Here is a 23,257-nt window from a genome sequence, read left to right as displayed (position 1 = left end):
TTGTATCTTGTGAACTATTGACATTTTTAAGGATATAAGCTCACCCCGACATTACACTCATCGAGACCTTTCATTTGAGTACTCACATCAATTTTTCATATATTTATATATTTATATATATGTATATATGAAAAATATATCAAAAATGCATGTGGGTACTCAAATGAAAGCTCTTGACGAGTATAACATCAAGATGAGCTTATATCTTTAAAAACGTCAATAATTGAAAAAGGACTTTGTATCTTGTGAACTATTGACATTTTTAAGGATATAAGCTCACCCCGACATTACACTCATCGAGACCTTTCATTTGAGTACCCACATCAATTTTTCATATATTTATATATATTACATATATGTATATATGAAAAATATATCAAAAATGCATGTGGGTACTCAAATGAAAGCTCTTGAAGAGTATAACATCAAGATGAGCTTATATCTTTAAAAACGTCAATATTTAAGAAATTACAGTGCAATTTTACCAAGGTAATTATTTAATAAAGCAAAATTTTATTTATTTATAGTTCACAAGTCACGGCAGTCACATAGTGACTGCAAGGTTGTTACTTATATCTAATTTAACATAAAGAAAAAAAACCCAATACAATAAGTTTTTTATTTTCTTTAATTATATATTTGGGTAATTTCATTTTGAATATATATTAAATTTCTTACAAGCTAGTGGATTGGTTACAATTCAAACAGAGAAAAAAAGGCTCGTGCTTTATTCTATTTGTATTTACCAGAGCAAGAGCTACTAACTGCTTTGATTGTTTAAATCAAAAATGTATACAAAAGTCCAATGACCTCAATACTTTTTAATTATTTTCGTAGAAACTGGAATTTACTTCAATTTTTTTTTTTTTTTTTTTTTTAACAAAAAAAACTTGTACTTAAATTATCTGAAGGTAGTTTTGCTCATATAAATGTAAAAATCATCACATTATTTAACCCTTTATAGTTTCAATACATCAATATAAATTTATAAAAAAAAATATTATTTTTTTTTGTCAAAAAAAAAAAATCATATTTTTTTCAACTTAAATTTTAAGGGTAATTTTTCATATTAAAAAATGTTTAATTTACAATTAAAAATTATTTACATATTTAATTTTAAAATAAAAATTTTTTTTTTTTTTTAAATTAATCACTTATAAAAATCAATTCATTCATACCGAGGGTTAAACATGTTTTCCATATAATAGCTATGATGCAAAAGTAGTAATTACTAATTAAGCTCTTTTCGAAGACTGCGTTAAATATATATTTTTTTCTTTCTTTTTTTTTTTTGTTACAAAAGTAAATTTCTGACACAGTCTAGTAAATAATTTAACAATAAAAATCATAAATATCAATAATATCAAAGTATAAATATTTATTACTCGTTTTTTAATCCTAAATTTATTATTTAAATATTTTCATATGTAATAATAATATATTAAATACTTAAATTTCAATTGCAATAACACAGAGTCCCTTAAATTGATAAATGTCAACTTTTTTACACAATTCAAGTCTCCGTCGTCGTAAACTCGCGATCTTTATCTTTATTTCATTGAAATTATTAAAAAAAAACCTCATTATTAACTTACAGCTGCCGTCAATAAAATATTAGTCGGAAATTACCAAGCAAGTGTCTTAATTAGTGCATTACCAAAAATTTAAATCAGACTGGCATGTCTGTAATTTAAATTTAATTTATATTAACTTAAAAAAATTTATAAATATGTATACTTATTAATTTTTTAAACGATTAAATTTCTACTTATTTAATTAATTAATTATAATTAAATTTCATACATATTACTAATATTAATAATAATATTTACAATATTTATTTACAATTTAAATTTACACTACTAATAATTGTTTATCCAAAATATTATAAGTTTAAATAATTTTAATTAACTTAATAACTATAATTATTATTATTAATTATCAATTATTATTATTATTATTATTATTATTATGTGACAATTATTCAATAATTTAATAGTTTATCTTAAAAACTATTTTACTTACGATAAATCTTTGATAAATAATAAAGAAAACTTAATAAAGTACTGCATAATTTTTTTTACCGGAATTTTTAAATTAAAAGATTATTTTTTATTTATTATTTAATAATAAATTTATAATTAATTAGTACCGAAATTCAGTAGACGCAGCTACTCCATTTGTGCCGGTATTTACTCAAATATTTTGTAAATAATTAATTTAATAATTAATATTTTGCAATTTTGTAAATAATTACAAATATGCAAGTTACTGATTAGTTTTTATAATTTTCAATTATTAAATATTTTTTTACACTAGTAATTATTTCAAAGATTTTCAAATAAATTAATACTTTGTTAAATTTTATTTAGGAATTTTTAAAAATAAAATTCTAAGAATAACAATAACCATGGGTTACTTTTTTTTTGTTTGTTTAAAAAAATATATACTTTATCAATTATTTATTAAAATTAAATCAACAAATTTTATTTTTTAAGTACGGATTTTTATAGTTTTTTCAAAAAATTAGTTGAATTTTGGAAAGATATCAATTTACTTTTTTTTTTTATTAAATTTCTTTCAATTTTAAATTAAAAAAAAAATAATATGGATAATTGCACACCTCTTAAGCGAAGTGGATAATGGGAATTAATTTAGCAGATATTTAATAATTTTTTTAACAAATAAAATATAGCAAAAAAAAAATTAGAAGAAAAAATTGGCATGTAGACATTTTAAAAAATTAATAATGTAATTTTTTTAAAATAATTTTTTGGAACAAATTTGTTTGTTAAAAAAAATTAAAAAAGTTTGGAAAATCCAAAAGTGCACGCCTCATAACGCTCGTTCATTTTTTAAGAAAAAATAAATTTTGTAACTGATAAAAAAAAAGAAAATTATAATTAAGTAATTTCTTACAGAGTATTTTTTTTTTTTTTTAAATATCAGCTTCTTTTTTTCTTGTTATATGCGCACGCAGTCTAAAAAAATCTAGCTTTATCAAGTGGCGCCATAGTTTTCACGTGACAAATAAGAAAAATTTGTTTGTCTTTGTACGGTTATATCGTAATAAATTTTAATAAAAATTCAATTTAAATAAAAAAATACGTAAACTAGGCTACTGATATGAAATACGGACCCAGTTCATCGCATTCGTAAACTAATAAAAAAGGTCCGGTCTTGAAATATCAATTTGTTCGGGAGTAATCATTGGTACATCCAAAATGGGGTGACATCCGGACGTCCATGTAAAATTTTTTTCAAAACGTTTTTTTTTTCAAAATAGCTAAAGTAAAAGACCCAATATCGGAACGAGACCCAATACCAGAACGATTTGACAATTATTATTTTATATTTTATCTCGTACTCAATCAAATTAAACAAACTTTTCTTTATTAGAAACCTCAATCTTTTTTTTTACATAATAAAATATATGAATGAAACTTTAAATTATATTGGAAATATTGAAAAAAAATGTTAATGATGTCAATAGTCTGAGATTTCTGACTTATCAAGGTCTCTTAATGGTTTTGCTAAGAAATCACTCGATGATCTTAAGCTCATAGAAACCTAATGAAAATACTTTTCACTAAAACTTTTTTTTTATGTATTAATACAAATACTAAGAATTCGATGCAATTAATTGATAATACAAAAAAGACCCTATTGTTATTTAAAATTTACTGTTCGTCTATTGGTACACCCGAAATGGTCTAATACCCAGTATCGGAACAGTCAACCATATTGATATTATTTATTGACATTTACGATATATACTGTGTTGATTGTTTACATCAAGCACAACAACAAAAGTTTTTGTGATATAACATTTAATACAGAAAGTAATTTTATTATAAAAATTGCTTCAAATATTCGTAAATTTTAACTTGAAGAACAAAAGCAAATTTCTGTTTTGAAATTTTCTTTTTTACATAAGTGTCGTCAAGTATAACGTCGAATCGTTTATTTTTTTTTTTTTTATTTTTAGTAAAAATTTATTTGATTTTTTAATATTAAATAATTATTGTTAGTTTCACTATGCATACATGTCATTTGAGTTCTGAATTAACTGCTTAATTTTTTATAGGTAGTAGTAGCATGCCGAAAGTTAAGTCGAAGATAACATTTTATAAATTAGTTTTATAAATTCAGAAAAATTCACATAAAGTATTGATTTGTTAATTAATTTTTTAATTTGTTAATTAATTTGTTGATTTGTTAATTAATTTTTTAATTAATTCAGCTTACGAAAAGTGGACTCTTTAGATTAAAAAAATTAGTTTTATTTATCGTTCCGGTATTGGGTCAACCATGTTCCGGTATTGGGACTAGGCATTTAAGGTGTTCCGATACTGGGTCTTTTAGACTTTTTCAAAAAACATGTTTTGCACGACTCATGATGCGAAGCATCAGAGAGTGCTTTACGATCGAAAAATTTTTTTCGCCTCATTTTAGCAACCATTTTTAGTATTATATACACGGGAAAAAATTTCTGGGAAAATTTACGATACAACTATTGTAAAGCTGGACTATACTTTTATTACTATTAATTGTCAAATATTTTAGAAGAAAAAATACTATTTATTCATGAAAAAATACGATATTACTATTGTAAAAAGTAAGAGATGAAAATTTCCAGTGCTGCCTCTGTATCTTTCCAATAGAACTATAGCAAATTTTACAATAGTTGAATTGGAATGTTTCTCAATTAGTGTGAGTGATGGCCGTGCACAGCGCTAGACTTCGAGTTTATGTAAATGTTAAAGGATATGCGTCTTAGTTTACCTCGGATAGCGTAGAGGGAGAGTCTCTGGCTGCCAACACAGAGTTCTGGGTTCGATTCCCAGATAGCACGAAAATGTCAGTTTCTTTTTTCGATTACTGTACAGGTACCAATTAGTCCAACCTTCTATCTCTCTCCCTCCCTAATATTTCTTTTAAAAAAACAAACTGTGAATTTTTACAATAGTTGAATTGTAAAGTTCACAAACACATATTGTATAATTTGCTCTATAGTATTCGACTTTTTACGACTCTTGCTAGTCTTATTTGTTGGATAAAATTTACAATAGTAGATCGTAAAAATTACTAAATGAGAAGTATAGTCCACCGTTACTATTTTATTTAGTAAAAATTACAATAGTAAAATAGTAAAAACTCCTTCAATTTTCTTTCCGTGTAGCCTTGTTAGTTCACGGAATCAAGATATTTTGCATACTATTGTCGAGATAATTTAATGGAGATTAATTCAATACTTTCTAAAAATTGATTTACTGCAATAGAAACGTTGCGAAAAAAACATCAAAATAGGTCAAAAAATTTTCCTGTTCGTCATGTATGAAACCCCGGAAACACTGTAACTTGTGAAAAAATCAATTATTTGAGTTAAATTTTTTTTTTTTTAATTCTAATCGACGATTGTAGGTCACTGAATGCGAATGGTTAATTAATTCAGTGTCGTTTAATTACAATTAATAAAAAACAAAAACTACAAGACTGTATATCTATATATATCCATGTAAAATTAACATGGATGGTGATATATCTATATCTATAGATATTATGTACATTTTATTCCACCAGGGGCGCTTGTGCAGTACCTTCCTACTTCAGCTATTTTTTCGGCAATTAATTTTGAACGACTTAAGTTTTTTTTTTTTTTTTTTTTTTTTTCATATTTCATAATTAAATGAGCATTATGAGTCGTGCACTTTTGGATTTTCCAATTTTTTTTTAATATTAAATTCGACAAAATTGATAAATTTAATTATTTTCGTGTAACTACATGTTTATTCTACATGATTGGATGAATTATTATTACTAACGAACCATTTGAATATTTTCTAAGTAATAAAAACCAGTCATGTACCCTTCGTCGTTCCGGTATTGGGTCTTTTACCTTACATGAAATGATTTTAGAAAGTAAAAGATGGTTTAATTTAAGTGTTTTCTCCGTGTACATCTACTTATATTATTGTATAAGTGTAATATGGTTGTGATAGAGACATTTAAAGATCACAAAATTGCTTGACCTTGACGAGTCGAGTATAAAGCACAACCTCACGCGCTTCGCGCTATGAGGCGTGCAAAAATGTTGTGACTGATAACTTTAATGTCATAAGCGGATGATGTTGTACTCTAATAAATAATAGTTTAAAAAAACTAAAAACACGCTTTTTATAGAAAACCAAACTAAAAAATAGAAAATAAATTTAAATTAAGAATAGTGTTAAAAATTTCAATAAATATAAATTAATAATAGTGTAAATAAAAAAAATGTATTTTATTTTAAAAAAAGCGTGGGGTGCTTTTTAAGATATTATCAAAATGATAATCACTCTACTCATATCTGTCAATAAAATATTTATAACTATTGACACCATGCACCTCACGCTTTTTTTAAAATAAAATACATTTTTTTTATTTACACTATTATTAATTTATATTTATTGAAATTTTAACACTATTCTTAATTTAAATTTATTTTCTATTTTTAGTTTGGTTTTCTATAAAAAGCGTGTTTTTAGTTTTTTTAAACTATTATTTATTTTTTACTTTTTAGTTTGGTTTATTTATAAAAGCGTGATTTTTTAGTTTTTTTAAACTATTATTTGTTGATTATCAAAAATATTCAGGCGCGCAAATTACCCACGGAGAGTTACATACTGACATACTGACATACTGACAAACTGACATACAAGTGAAGCTAATATAAAGCGTGTAAAAATCAAGCGATTTCTTGAACTAAAATTGTCTCTATTCATTTTCTATCGCGCTTGTAGAACAATATTTACACATAAATGTAATGGAAAAACCCTAGTTTCAACACATGACATTTTTAAAAGACATTTTGCTTTTTAAATAAATAAAAAAAATGTTTAAAATAATTATTCCGTGGACGTCCGGCTGTCAAATGTATGTATGAAAACTGGCGTGGTCACGATAACTGCCGAAAAACTTAACTGATCAAGTCCATTTATTTTTTATACGCTTAAGTATGATTTAAAGCAAAGTCCTTTCGAAGATCACGGTCTAATTCAATGTAGTTTATTTATAATTAACAATAAATTAAAAATCCACTAATCGATTGTATATCTATATCTATGTAAATAAGGTTCGTTTATAATACATGCGCAGTACCTTTCTTTTCTGGGTGGACAATGGCGCGAAAGATTTAAAAGTATTTGTATTTTATTTTAATCAATTTTATTATGGAAAATGAGATTATGAGGCGTGCACTTTTAGATTTTCCTTTTTTTAATTCTGTTCAAACTTAAAACATTTTTTTAAATTTTCTTTTTATTAGTGTTATATATTATTCAAAATAAATATATAATTAAGTATAAAAAATCTTTATTTATTTTTTACTATTTAAATTAAAAAAAAAAAAAAAAAATGCAGTAAATTTTTTGTCAATTTTGAATTAAAAAAAAATTATATGGATCATTTTTAATTATATTCAAACTCAGGAAATTTTTTTTTCGTTATATATTATTTAAAATAAATATATAATTAATTAAAAAAATTTTTTGTTAATTTTTTACTATTTAAATTAAAAAAAAAAAAAGCAGTAAATTAATATCTTTCCAACATTTAAAAATAATTATTCAAAAGATCGAACAATGGGCTCTTATATAATTGATAAAAAATTATAAAGTACAATTATTAACCAGTCTTGTGCGCTGATATTTTATGTAATAAAAAAAGGATAAAAGGTTGAGATATATAAGTTACTTTTTTTTTTTTTTTTTTTCCTACATTTATCAATGATAAATTTTCTCTATTTTAAATAATTTGTTTTTATCCTTGATAATTAAACGGACGATATATTATTTGTATCATTAAGTTGAAATGGGAATATAGATAGTGAGATTTATCCTTCGTACTCAGTCAGTCATTAGCGACGTAAACAGAGAGACGATTATTGCTACTTCAATGAGCATGAATTCAGGGTCGTGAATTTAATTAATTAATTAATTAATATGTTTTTTTGCTTTTATACTTTTAAAATTTTTTTTAAGAATATCTATTTGAACGAAGGCACAATTGATAGGTAGCAATTGGTGACGTATACTGTCGTAAAAAAATTAAATCCTCCAGTTTACTCAAGAAAAAAAAATATCAAGACATCAAGACAATTATCATGAACCCATTTTCTGTAATTAGTATTATTTAACGAGTATTATAACTAATATATATATTTTTATTTGTATATTTTTAAAATTTGAACGAATAATTTAGACCAGGTAAGTTTTTTTAACGATTAAAAAATCTAAAGACTTTCTTACATGCATTTAATAAGTTGATTAATTCGGATATTTGGTGTACTCAGCCTTAAGAAAACCGAGTTTGACCTTTATGTCGTGGAACGTTGGTCTCTTCTCCGGTTGTAAATCCCATGCCTTTTTGTTTAATTTACATGAAAACAAAAATACCGGAATTTATAGCCATTTGTTTTTTTACAGACATTACTTAGTAAAGTGTAGGCTATTTTTTTAAAGCTTTAAAACACTACTGTGTTTTAGAAAAATTTTATATTTATATATAAGGCATACCTGTTTCATGATGTCGTAAACTTCAGACGGACATCCATCCGGTGGTTCCATTTTATATCCTTTTTCTACACATTTTACAACGTCCGCCAACGGCTGAAATATATATTATTTATTTTAGATTTTAATACCAGTTTTAGTTTAATTAGATTTTAAATTAAACTTACTATTCTCGGATATGGTACTCTTCCGAAGGAGTAAATTTCCCAGAGTAAAATTCCGAAACTCCACATGTCTGATTTGTTTGAGAATTTCTGTAAGAGATCAAAAAAAATGATAATAAAATTTGGTATTAAAGAGACCGCTGTGTGTTGTATTAAAAGTTAATTTTTAGATTGAATTATCTTAATTTATGTACAGATGTCTTTCAGAAGAAGATAAGGACCGGAAGTTATCAAATCTGGATTTAAATATTTACTTTGGAATGATAATAAATGTTATTATCGTGTAATTATAAAATAAATATAAGTTTTTATAAAAAATTTATACTTAATTAAGAAATGACTTTGTATCTCGAGAACTATTGACATTTTTGAAGATATAACCTCATATTGATGTTACACTCATCGAGACCTTTCATTTGAGTACCCACATCAATTTTTCATATATTTTATATATTTTTATATATGTATATATGAAAAATATATGAAAATGCATGTGGGTACTCAAATAAAAGTTCTTGATGAGTGTAACATCAGGATGAGCTTATTTCTTTAAAAATGTCAATAATTAAGAAATTACCTTGTATCTTGAGAACTATTGACATTTTTGAAGATATAAGCTCATCCTGATGTTACACTCATCGAGACCTTTCATTTGAATACCCACATCAATTTTTCACATATTTTATATATTTATATGTATGTATATATGATAAATATATCAAAATGCATGTGGGTACTCAAATGAAAGCTCTTGATGAGTGTAACATCGGGATGAGCTTATATCTTTAAAAATATCACTATTTAAGAAATGACCTTGTATCTTGGATACTTATGACATTTTTGAAGATATAAGCTCATCCCGATGTTATACTCATCGAGATCTTTTATTTGAGTACCCACATCATTTTTTCATATATTTTATATTTATATATATGTATATATGACAAATATATCAAAAATGCATGTGGGTACTCAAATGAAAGCTCTTGATGAGTGTAACATCGGGATGAGCTTATATTTTTAAAAACGTCAATATTTAAGAAAGTACAGTGCAACTTAACAAAAGTCATTATTTAATAAATTAATTGTCATATCTTTGCTTATGTATACTGACAGCATATGTAACTTTTATAAAGAGAATATTTTTGATAAAAATTCTATAAAAAATTATTGGGCTAATTTATTTTAAAATTAGGAAGAAGTGAAAGTAGTGATGATTGTAAGAATAATATACTAAATAAAAATATTACATTTTGTTTTAGAGCCTCAGGTGCAGTCCATTTGATAGGTAATTTACCACCGTCAAGTGAAAAGTTTTCGTCACGTGCCAAACCAAAGTCTGATACTTTAGCTGAATTATCTTCAGCAACAAGAACATTTCTTGCTGCTAAATCACGATGTACGACGTGTCGAGATTCAAGATAAGCCATCCCAGCGCACGTATCACTAATAATAAAACAGAAAGAATAACATAGTAGATTGGTTAAACTTGTGAGATAAAGTTTACATCAAAGGCAAAAAAATAAAACAGGAACTATTTACAAAGTTTAGAATACACGCTAATTTTGAAAATTACAGTTTATAACAATGGCGGAGATAACGAGAATAATGAGGGAAACTTTAAACGCGATTTTATCAAAATTATATATTTTAAAAAATGTCAATGAATAAGAAATGACCTTTTATCTTGTGAAATATTGACATTTTTAAAGATATAAACTCATCCCGATGTTATACTCATCAAGAGCTTTCATTTAAGTACCCACATCATTTTTTCAAATATTTCATATATTTATATGTATCATATATATGTATATATGAAAAATATATCAAAAATGCATGTGGGTACTCAAATGAAAGCTCCTGATGAGTGTAACATCAAGATGAGCTTATATCTTTAAAAACGTCAATATTTAAGAAAGTACAGTGCAATTTAACAAAAGTAATTATTTAATAAAGCAAAATAATATTATTATTTTATTAGTTAGAGATTTTCTCCCTTATCTATAATTATAACAAAAGGGATTTAAATTTTTAAAATGATCTAAAAAATATAAGAATAATTAATGATTATTTTTTTTTAATATTTAATGGACTAATTTTGAATTTATAAAAAATGAAGCTGAGACAATAAATAAAAAAAAAAAACTTACTAGGCAAAATTAATTTGATCTTTTTTGGTAACGTGCAACCGGCCTCTCGACCTGAGATAATCGACGAGTGATCCCTTGCTCATATACTCAGTAACCAGGTACATATGTTGATTGTTAAACACAAGGCCAAGAAGTTTGACCAAATTATCGTGGATAAGTGAAGTCATAAGACTAGCCTCGGCCAAGAATCTTTGCGCAGCTTCGCTGTTGTCTTTAAGCATTTTAACGGCGACGCGTTCGCCGCGATAAACGCCCAACAGCACGTCACCGAACTCCCCCTTGCCGATGCACTCGCGTAATTCAAGCTCGTGTGTCTGTATGACCCATCCGGCCTCAACGAAGGCCTTCGGATCGACACAAAAATCTTGTTTGCCTTGCTTCGGCAATGGTTTTGTCAGTTGAGTACACAGACCATCGGCATCCTCCTCGTAATGCTCGACCAGCAGAGCCAAGTTTTCGAAGAACACTTCGTCATCAATTGTCAGCTGGTTGTTTTTGTATTTCACTCGGTAGTGCTGGACTCGTCCCGCGTATGATACACACAGTGTGTAGTCGCCGGGGAAGTTTGTCGACTCTCTGACTAGAAACAGACCATCTTCGCGGGGTCGCAATAGACTTTCTGCGGTCTCTCGTGAAATTTTTCCATGGAACCATCTGAAATTTTAATCAATAGTTAGTTTAAATGTTCAAATAATTTTTTTACTAAAAATTTTTAAATGTAATGTCTGAATAAAAATTTTGAAAATCCTAATTAGAGATTCATAATTAAGAAATGACCTTGTATCTTGTAAACTATTGACATTTTTAAAGATATAAGCTCATTCCGATGTTACACTCATCAAGACCTTTCATTTGAGTACCCACATGCATTTTTGATATATTTTCATATATACACATATATATAATATAAATAAATATATGAAAAAGTGATGTAGGTACTCTAATGAAAGGTCTCGATAAGTGTAACATCAGAATGAGTTTATATCTTAAAAAATGTCAATAATTAAGAAATGAGATTATATCTTGTAAATTATTGACATTTTTAAAGATATAAGCTCATTCTGATGTTACACTTATCGAGACCTTTCATTAGAGTACCTACATCACTTTTTCATATATTTATTTATATTATATATATATGTATATATGAAAATATATCAAAAATGCATGTGGGTACTCAAATGAAAGGTCTCAATGAGTGTAACATCGAAATGAATTATACCTTAAAAAATGTCAATAATTAAGAAATGACATTGTATCTTGTGAACTATTAAGATTTTTAATGATATAAGCTCATCCCGATGTTACACTCGTCAAGACCTTTCATTTGAGTACCCACATCAATTTTTTATATATTTTATATATATCATATATATATATGTATTTATGAAAAATATATCAAAAATGCATGTGGGTACTCAAATGAAAGGTCTTGATGAGTGTAACATCAAAATGAGTTTATATCTTAAAAGATGTCAATAATTAAGAAATGATATTGTATCTTGTGAAATATTGACATTTTTAAAGATATAAGCTAACCTTAACATTGCACTCGTCAAGATCTTTCATTTAAGTACCCACATCAATTTTTCATATATTTATATTTATTATATATATGTATATATGAAAATATATCAAAAATGCATATAGGTACTCAAATAAAAGCTCTTGATGAAAGTCAATTTTTTTATTTTTTTTTTCCCAATAAAGTCAAGTTTTTTTAAAAATTATAATTAATATTTACAAACTTAAATTTCAGATAAATTGTTTGAAATATTTGTTAGTAATTTATGATTTGAAACTTGAATTATCTAAAGAAAAAATTTATTTTAATCGAAAAACTCTTTACAGTAGAATTAAAGCAAGAGTTTCAATTTATAATTGAGGAGTAATTTTTTTTGGTTTTAATTAAGAGAGATTTGAAAATAAGAGAGAAATTTTCTCGAAAATAATTTTCATAATTTTAAAAATTAGCTCAGTGAGTTTAAATATTTATTTTCTGTTTAATTTCTACACTTAAAAATTGAAGAAGAAAGTAAATGAGTGGAAAAATTAGATAAAAGAAAAAAATAAATTCTATTTTAGAAAACTTAGTCATAAATGATGTGTTCAACTAATGTAAATTAAAATAACAAATGACATGAATTATGATGGATAAGAATTAGCATTAAAGTAAAATGTCAATGATTTAATTTTCTCACTTTCTCAATGATGGAATTAAAAAAAAAAAGGATTTGTTATCTAAAGTATTGAATGAATAATAAATAATAAATAAATAAATAACTTACGGCATAGCATTAAGTTTAACTTCGTGTCTCGTGCTGATTGATAAGGCATTATTAGATGTTGGATTGACGGTGGGATTATTGGGTGTAAGGATGACCGGGGAAGGTGAGACAGGATTACTCACATGGGTGGGAGAGGGCACAACAACATTTTGAGTGGTAACAATACTACTGGAGTGTGTTGTTGTCATTATCGGCGACACTGGATGGGGCTGCATGTTCGGGCCGCTGTAATTAGACTGGATCGAAGGAATGGAGTGGTGAATTGATTGGATCGATTGCATCGATTGGAGGGCGTTTTGCAAAAACGAATGAGCTGTTACATTTGAGGGTATTGTGTGGTGATGGTGATTCTGGTTCCCGTCTATTTTACCCTGACGAGCTAGCGCTGATAAGTTTGGGTAACTAGCACCCGCATTGTGATAAGTTGGCATTACTGCTGCTGATTATTTTAATTAGGCCGCGGCTATTGACCTGGAAAATACAGGAAGAACATTTTGTTAACTATCAGATTCAACATTTTTATAAAAGTAGGCTGAAATAAATGTATTAATTTTTTAATTTAAGTCAAAAGTTAAAAAAAAATTATTTTTTATTTTTTTAGTAAAATTATTTCAATTTTTTTAATGATAAAAATTTTAAACATTTTTTAGAATGTGTTTTTAAAATTATTTTCTCTACATATAACTTTTTGATCAAGAGTAGTTTTAAAAATTTCCGACAGATGGCGCATTGTCGCTAAATCTTCTCGCGAACAGAAAGCTAAGTTTAGAATATTAAGTTATAAAATAAAAAAAAATTTTTTTCACTCTTTTAAAGAGTTTTTTTTAGTTTAATCAATTACTAAACCAATTTATATTATTACATTTTAATTAACGTACAGTTTTTTAAAAAGAAAATATAATAAATTATTTTTTATTCCGATGTATAGTCTGATATGATCATATATCAATAAATCAGGCTATATATGGCCATGTTTTTACGAGTATTGATGTACAATTATACAATAAAAAATGTTGCGCTGAAAAACAGTGTTAAAAATTTTTGTGTTAAATATTTTAAACTTTTATGAGTAAATTTAACATTTATTTTATTAAATCAACACAAAAAAGTATTAAATATTAAGCATAAAAATTTTTAACAAAATTTTTTGACGCAAAATTTTTTAGTATCAAGAAATTAATAAATATAAAAAAATTCTCAAAAAAATCACTGGAGACTTGAATAAAATTGTAAAATAAAATAAACAACTTAACAAACAAGACTCTTCCTTGTTCCAGAATTTCCTCATAAATAAGTGAATTTTTTATTGAGTACAAAGAGATGTATTATAAATAAAAGCCGGTATAGTATTGAAGGTTGATATGATGAGAATTTATGCGTAAAGGCGGTGAGGATATTTAAATAATAAGAGAGCTAGTTTATGCAAGTGAGTGGGTGGGTGATGATCCTTTTCTCGGGTGACAAGACGCTTGCTTGTGAGCTTCTAAGTGGGTGAGTAATAATTCAATGCAGAGACTATATAAGCTTATATATTAGTCTATCCACTGTATGAATGCATCACGAAGGTCTCATATTACTCTTCTATTTAATCAGCATTATAACTTATGACTATAACTTATGAATACACATATTAATATCATATAATTTATAACTTATATTTATATTTATAATATTTATAATATAAGCGCGTGTTAATCCAAGTACCTATTGTTTCAATGCATCTTAACATGGAGAGAAAATGATATTGTATTAAACTTCTGTCAATACTACTTAAAAGATAATAAATAAGATTAATTTTTTGTTAATAGAAATAAAAGCTAGATTAAATTTCAGAAGTTTCATTGATAAATTTATGCACTTAAATTTTTTTTTTTTCATATTTAAATCCGAAATTTTTGTAGAGAAACATGTTTTTATTCAAAATAAAATATACCGTAACACGATGTCGTTGTAAGTTGTAAGTTGTACATATGGTGAGTGACTTTGACCTATTTCGACGGTGATATGTCGTAACCAAAAAATATTTTTTATTTCTTTAGTCGATTAGAATTTTATTCCTACAATTCCAGATTTTTATCAACTTGAAAAATAATAAATAAAAATAAATTGTTAAAGGTATAATAGACCGACAAAGACTCCCGCCTATTTTAAGAGGGACCAGCCCATTTCCGTATTTTTTAAGAAATTTTATATAATAAAGTTTATTGGTATCAATATGATAAAATGGAAAAGTAAGCCTGGTTTATATTCTATTGACAGAATGAATATTTTATTATTATTTAAAGAAAAAAACTCGTGAAAAAAATTTCTGATGTCATAGATGGCGGATTCTTATGTATGGCCTGATCTGGTTATATATGACCATATCAAGCTATATATTATAGCAAAAAATAATTTTCTATTTTTTCTTTTTAAAATATTGATAATATTTAAGTTACAATTAGGTCTACAGAGTCAAAGAACTCAATAAAACTTAAAAACTCAGCTTATATTCTCGAAAACCAGGCGTTGATTTATAATAACTATTCCGGAAGTGAGAGCGGCCATGGGTTTAATAAAAACTTAATTTAAATACTAATTAAAAAATTATAAAATAAAAAGTAACTATCAGCTACCGTTTTACACACGAATAAATTAAAAATCTTTCGTAATTTATTTTTTCAACACACTGATAGAAAGATTTATTTGTATTAAAAAATATTTGTTAATAGTTAACAAATCATTTATTAGAGACGACTTTTTGGTATTAAAAAAATATTCTTTAGTATTTAAAATGACTAATTTGTATTTAATAAATCTGCACGGAGAAAAAAGTATTGCTATTATAGCGATCCAGTGGATCGTGAACGAAGTATCGTAATTAGCTCAAAACAGTATTGTCATACACGGAAAAAAGTAAACTGTAATATTCACTCGGATTCCGGTTAGTTTTTATAATTTCAAACAGTAAAGCGGACATCGTGGTGGCAAAAATGTAAATATTACAGAACTTAATGTAGAAAGTATAAAAGCCACAGTTTATAATTTAATATCCAAAATAAGTGATTAGTAGTTTTCACTATAGTAAATAACGACTCTTTCATCTTTAAAAATTACAGTTTCAAACAGTAAAAAATGCCATTTCAATAAATAGTCCATATTATGAAGAGAAAGGGAACTTAGATGAAAGAGAAAGGGGTCTCACTCTGGGAGAATTTAACATTTCAAACAGTAAAAATTATACTTTCAAAATATACATTTTACCAGTCTAAGCAAGTCAATAATTACAGTTTGACTTTTGGCGTTGCGTTTAAAATTTACCATTTTACTTTGTAAATATTGACGTTGCTTGTATTAAAAATTTACTAACTTTATTTTATACTTTTTACATATCATAACATCATTTTTTAGGTACGAAATGATAAATATTAAAGTCTGAATTCTTAATTATTATACTTTAACATTTTAGACATTTACCTAGCGAATATTACTGTTTGAAATAGTATTTTCTTCCATGTAAAGAGTAAATTGTAACGTTTAAATTGTAAATATTACAATGTGATTAGTAAAATTACGATTTTACTGTTTGAAATGGTAATTTTTAGCAGTTTATCATTACTTATTATAAATCGACTGTTATTTATTACAGTTTACTTTTTTCCGTGTATTCACCATACGAATACAGTTATGCTCGAAACAGTGAATACTGAATACCACTGTATAGCTCAACTGTATAGTGAATATCTCAAAACGTTTTCTTACTACAGCGAAACGGATCGTGATTATCACTATCCACTACGCATCCAGCGCCACCACACATAACCAAGTCTGAAACTTACGAGTTTATTTATTTACAATTTTGGTGATGAAATAGCGATAATTGTACCAATTTATATTAACAGCGATATGGACAATTGGGTTGTTGATAAATTACTCGAGTGGAATCTTGAAAAACTCGTGTCGTTTTTTTAAGGTCTAGTAAAGAAATAAATCTTCCTATGTTAACTTTGTTAATGCTGTGTCTGTGGTTATTGTATATAATTCTACAGATTCTACAGCGTTGATAAAGAAAAACAATGAACATTATATATTGTATTAAATAAATAACATTTGTGTTTTCATAAAAGGTTTTTTTAGCATAAATAATTTGATCCCATACTACTTTACGCAAAAATATGTTATTTTTTGCACGCCTCATAGCGCGAAGCGCGTGAGGTTGTGCTTTATACTCGACTCGTCAAGGTCAAGCAATTTTGTGATCTTTAAATGTCTCTATCACAACCATATTACACTTATACAATAATATAAGTAGATGTACACGGAGAAAACAATTAAATCAAACCATCTTTTACTTTCTAAAATCATTTCATGTAGCTATTTTGAAAAAAAAAACGTTTTGAAAAAAATTTTACGTGGACGTCCGGATGTCACCCCATTATGGATGTACCAATGATTACTCCCGAACAAATTGATATTTCAAGACCGGACTTTTTTTATTAGTTTACGAATGCGATGAACTGGGTCCGTATTTCATATCAGTGGCCTAGTTTACGAATTTTTTTTTTTAAATTGAATTTTTATTAAAATTTATTACGATATAACCGTACAAAGACAAACGAATTTTTCTTATTTGTCACGTGAAAACTATGGCGCCACTTGATAAAGCTAGATTTTTTTAGACTGCGTGTGCATATAACAAGAAAAAAGGGCGCTGATATTTAAAAAAAAAAAAAATACTATGTAAGAAATTACTTAATTATAATTTTCTTTTTTTTTATCAGTTACACAATTTATTTTTTCTTAAAAAATGAATGAGCGTTATGAGGCGTGCACTTTTGGATTTTCCAAACTTTTTTTAATATTTTATAAAGTACATGGAGTAATAAAGAAGTAAAAATTTCATTAAAAAATATTTTTCTTATGATAAAAATAATTGCGTATTTTTTAAGAATATATCAATAATACAAATTTCGAGGCTAATATTTTTAAAAATAAAAAACAAAGTCATATAAAATAAATTCTAACTGCTGTCAGTCATTATTTAAACATTTTTAAACATAACCTAATTCTTGACTGTCATATGAACTACACAAAATTTTTTTACTAATCAAACTATACAAGGAATTCGTATTTATGTTTATAACAATAATATACGAAAAAACTAAAAAAAAAAAAAAAATCTGCAATAACATATAATTCACATTTAATCAAAAACAACTAATAATCATCTATAAACCGTAGCAATAGACATTCGATATCCGAATCCATGTGGATCGTGATAATCACGATCCACTAGATTGGATATATGCGCATCTAAAGTATAGTCATACGTGGATCGTGATCATCACTATACTGTATCGTGATAATAGCAACACTTTTTTCTCCGTGTGATATTCATTTATTAAATATCAATAAATCTTTTTAAATACTAAGAAGTATTTTTTATGGACTAAAAAGTGGTCTCTAATAAATGATTTGTTAAATATCAACAGATATATTTATTTACCTATCAGTGCATATACTAAATAATAACACTTAAAAAAGTACTTTTGAGATAATGCACACACTTGAGATAAGGCTAAGGCAGGTGGTCTTAACGGCTTTAGATTTGATGCGTTCGTATATTACATTAGATTACTTAATCTTGACATAATAATGTACTAGCTACTGTTTAGTCATTGTTATCGTTATCAATAATTAGAGAATACTATCCATGTCCAGAGGAAGTAGACAGATTTCTAATAATAAGCCGGTGGCTATTAGTAGAACATTACAAATGCCGACAAAGAAAACTTATCTCTCAAAACAGCAAAAAAATATTTTAAATAATTTAATCTTGGGAATTTGGACAATAAATGAAGATAAATTATAAAAATTTAATCGCAACGTTTCGCTGATTTATTTCAGCTTCATCAGGCGAATTAAAAATCAAAAAGTTTTAATTAGTCCAGATATTTGACATATAAAACAAAAATAAATAAAAATAATAATAGTTACTCTTATGGTTAGCATCCTCGTCTAGTTCTTACAAAGTCAATAGATGTAATTCTTATAATTTAACATCATTTATAGTCCAAATTCCCAAGATTATTATTTAAAATATTTTAAATATGGACGAGAATTTAAATATTAATAATAAAAAAAAAAGTCAATGAATACCAAAGGATAAATTAAGTGTTAATAACAAATAATATTTTTAAATCTTTATGTTAGTTAAAAAATGTTTGAAATATTTAATATTTATTTAATAATTATTATCTTTTTAAAAAAAAAAGTTTAAAAATTTTACTTTCTAAAATCTATCTAATATCTGTATTTTAAAAATAAAAAAAAAAACCTTGTATAAAACTGTAAAGTTATGCAAATAAAACACCATAATAATAATAAAAAAAATTTCAACTAATTTTAAAAAATATTTGAAACTTATTTTTGATGATATAAAAATTTGAGCATTGTTATATTATTGATAGAAGTCGGTCATACCTTCAATTTATGTTATCGTCTATTTTAATTGAAGAGAATGAAATTGTTTATTTTGTTAAAAATAGTTAAATGCTTCCTAAATTTGTAAAATTCTTTGCTTTGTTATTTTTTTTCATTAGAAAAAAATTGATGGAGATTTTACTATCAATTATTGAATTTTTTCACATTTAAAGAAATTATTAATGATTATTTTCCAATAAAATAAATCTTGTTCTACCACAAGTTGAAAAAGAAAATGTTATTTGTTTAAAAAATTCATTAAAACGTCAGAATAAATGTAAAATATTTTTTTACATCAATAAATATTTATTAATTTTAAAGCAATGAAATAAAATAAATATTGGCTGTGGAAATAATATTTTTATTGAAATGACAACTGAGATAATAATTAATTATTAAATACCAATTGAAATCTAAAATAAAATGGATAATATACCAACAAATCTGTTAAGAGAAATTAATATTGAATAATTGAAATGTAGTTTATCCTTGGCTGTCGTTTATGACAATAAAGTGCAATATTTTATACAAGCACACGCGCGACTGATTATATTATCATTATCATGAATATATTATTTACGTAATGGAATTTAAATTTTAATTTAAAGCGCTACATAGCTAGACTTTAAATTTGGTAAATTAAAAATATAACTGTCTATTTTTAGGACTTAGGAATGAGACGCGTGTATTATATTAAAGCCATGCAAAGGTTTAAAATATTTACGACTTTGGTAAGATACTTCACCAAAGTTTTGACACTAAAGAATAAAATAAAAAGAGAGGATGAAGAAGAAGAAGAATAATAAACCACAAAAACACGTGTCAACAGCACTTATGGTGTATAAATTATTCAATGGCTCACACAATAGTATCCATAACTTTTGAATGATTTACGATTGCAACTGTAAATTTAAAGTTTGCTTCATTCGTATGCTGATAAAGAAAATCGAATTATTTATTACTTTGGCACTGTCGACAAAATATCAAAGAGTTAAGACTTGTTTGTTGAAAAATTTTATAGTAAATTATATTAGAATAAAATTTTAAATTCAAACAAAAATTATTCAATTCGTATTAATTATTAAAGAGTAAAAGCGCATTCCAATGTTGTGATATCTTATGTACAAAAATAATAACTATGCATAAACTTTCATCAAATTGCATCGACTGCATTTAAATACTTATGATAATTTTCCATCACTGTGTGCATATACATAATACATATTTATATTTAAGAATAATATATAATTGAGCTTTAATGCATATACTAGCAACCTTGCAGTCACTATGTGGCTGCCGCGACTTGTGAACTATAGATAAATAAAATTTTGCTTTATTAAATAATGACTTTTGTTCAATTGCACTGTACTTTTTTAAAAACATAAGCTCATCTTGATGTTACACTCATCAAGAGCTTTCATTTGAGTACCCACATGCATTTTTGATATATTTTCCATATATACATATATATAATATATATTTTGAAGATATAAGCTCATCTTGATGTTGCACTCATCAAGAGCTTTCATTTGAGTACCCACATGCATTTTTGATATATTTTTCATATATACATATATATAATATATATTTTGAAGATATAAGCTCATCTTGATGTTGCACTCATCAAGAGCTTTCATTTGAGTACCCACATGCATTTTTGATATATTTTTCATATATACATATATATAATATATATTTTGAAGATATAAGCTCATCTTGATGTTGCACTCATCAAGAGCTTTCATTTGAGTACCCACATGCATTTTTGATATATTTTTCATATATACATATATATAATATATATTTTGAAGATATAAGCTCATCTTGATGTTGCACTCATCAAGAGCTTTCATTTGAGTACCCACATGCATTTTGATATATTTTTCATATATACATATATATAATATATATTTTGAAGATATAAGCTCATCTTGATGTTGCACTCATCAAGAGCTTTCATTTGAGTACCCACATGCATTTTTTATATATTTTTCATATATACATATATATAATATATAATATATATAAATATATGAAAAACTGATGTGGGTACTCAAATGAAAGGTCTTGATGAGTGTAACATCGGGATGAGCTTATATCTTTAAAAATGTCAGTAGTTCACGATTTGTACAAATTTTAAATTAAATTCTCATTTATTTTAAAAATTTGTTAAATTATGAAAAAAAAAGAATACTTAAAAAATGTTATGTGTTCCATTAGAAGCACTAAAAATAAAAATGAAATAAATATTCATAGTTAAGTAATTGTACATTGTTCAGAGATAATAAGCGCAGAAAAATTTTTTATTAACACGGAAACGAGCTGATGCCAAGTAACTTGGTACTTAGTGTTTTGTTAATAAATTGTAACTTTTTTCAAGGTTCTCTGTTAATTACCACTACATATTAGTTAACACACTAAATTCCAAATTAACATACTTAGCACTTGAAATATTCCTTCCAGAGAGCTTCAATTTGAATAATTTAATAAATATTCTCATTCAAATTTAAAGTGATAGATTATTAAAAATAAAAAATTACAACTACAGAAGCATAATTTCAATTGAATAAATAAATAAAAATGAACTATGGGTGAAAAAATGATGTATCCCCTCGCTTAAATTGTGAATCGTAAATAATTAATAACAAACAAGATACCGCGTACGCGTGTTAATGTCAAGAGAGGAAGATCGTGAAAGATTAGTGATTCATAACCGCTATACGCAATTGCATCACAAGGTCACGCTTAATAGCATTTAACAGGTGAATACCACAAATAATTATATTTAATAATGTACCAAGTGCTATTTAAATTATCTCCGGTTTTTATTGTATGCATCTATCTTCACATATATTTCCTTCACATCTATTCTGACTGCTAGACTATTCTTATTGCGTACAGTAACATTTGATCATTTATTTTTATTGTTACCTCTAAATGCACGTCATAAAATCTGAAGATTAAAATAATAAAAAACTGATTTATTTTATTGCCGTCATATAGCTTCTGTAATTTTTTAATATTAAACAATTAAAAAAATAAACGAACGAGGCGTAATTTTATTTGGATTCAAATGCATTCAATTATGACCATGAATTTTATTTTGACCTTGATTATCAAATGGTGATGTCATTTGTATTGAGTTTTACTAAACTGCGAGTTTGTTTATATAATAATCTATATTATTAACAAAATAAGCATTTTATTAAAAATAAACGTCAATAGTTAAGAAAGTACAGTGCAATTTAGCAAAAGTTATTATTTAATAAAGCAAAATTTTATTTATTTATAGTTCACAAGTCACGACAGTCGCTAGTTGAAATTATACAGATAAAAATTGAAAAAAAAAAAAAAAATCAAAACCTTTTTACTTATTGATATTAATGAATTAAATCTCCAGAGCGGTTAATTAATATCTGTGACACGACTGTAAAACAATTTATTAACAAAAAAACAATAAAGCTTCCTTAGCTCGGTGATTTTAATTGACAGATTTACTCATTATACAGGACATTATCATATTAAAAGCTAAATTACCAAGTGTAGGTAGGTAAGATGCACCGCCTATCATTACTCTCAACACGCAAAGGGTCTCAATGATGATATCTTGATGTCAGTAATTTCTTAACTCTTATATT

The 23,257-nt window shown here is 25.8% G+C and overlaps 1 protein-coding gene across 2 annotated transcripts in view; it reads right to left on the bottom strand.

Moving 5' to 3' along the window:
- Nucleotides 1-7,754: 7,754 nt before the first annotated feature.
- The window catches only part of LOC123258457 (tyrosine-protein kinase CSK), a 28,406-nt gene continuing 12,903 nt past the window's right edge, over nucleotides 7,755-23,257 (bottom strand). For both annotated transcript variants that reach the window (XM_044718457.1, XM_044718458.1), the window contains exons 3-8: nucleotides 13,158-13,628; nucleotides 10,870-11,523; nucleotides 9,967-10,162; nucleotides 8,720-8,806; nucleotides 8,556-8,648; nucleotides 7,755-8,402 (exon numbers count right to left, since the gene is read on the bottom strand). In XM_044718457.1, coding sequence (XP_044574392.1) covers nucleotides 8,307-8,402; nucleotides 8,556-8,648; nucleotides 8,720-8,806; nucleotides 9,967-10,162; nucleotides 10,870-11,523; nucleotides 13,158-13,588 — 1,557 coding nt within the window. In that variant the 5' untranslated portion in view covers nucleotides 13,589-13,628 and the 3' untranslated portion in view covers nucleotides 7,755-8,306. The remainder of the gene's footprint in view (nucleotides 8,403-8,555; nucleotides 8,649-8,719; nucleotides 8,807-9,966; nucleotides 10,163-10,869; nucleotides 11,524-13,157; nucleotides 13,629-23,257) is intronic.

Source organism: Cotesia glomerata, linkage group LG2 (assembly GCF_020080835.1).
Source record: "Cotesia glomerata isolate CgM1 linkage group LG2, MPM_Cglom_v2.3, whole genome shotgun sequence".
In the NCBI taxonomy this organism is placed as follows: Eukaryota; Metazoa; Arthropoda; class Insecta; order Hymenoptera; family Braconidae; genus Cotesia; species Cotesia glomerata.
The sequence above is the reverse complement of the archived record's forward strand: the minus strand, read 5'-3'. Positions and strand labels throughout refer to the sequence as shown.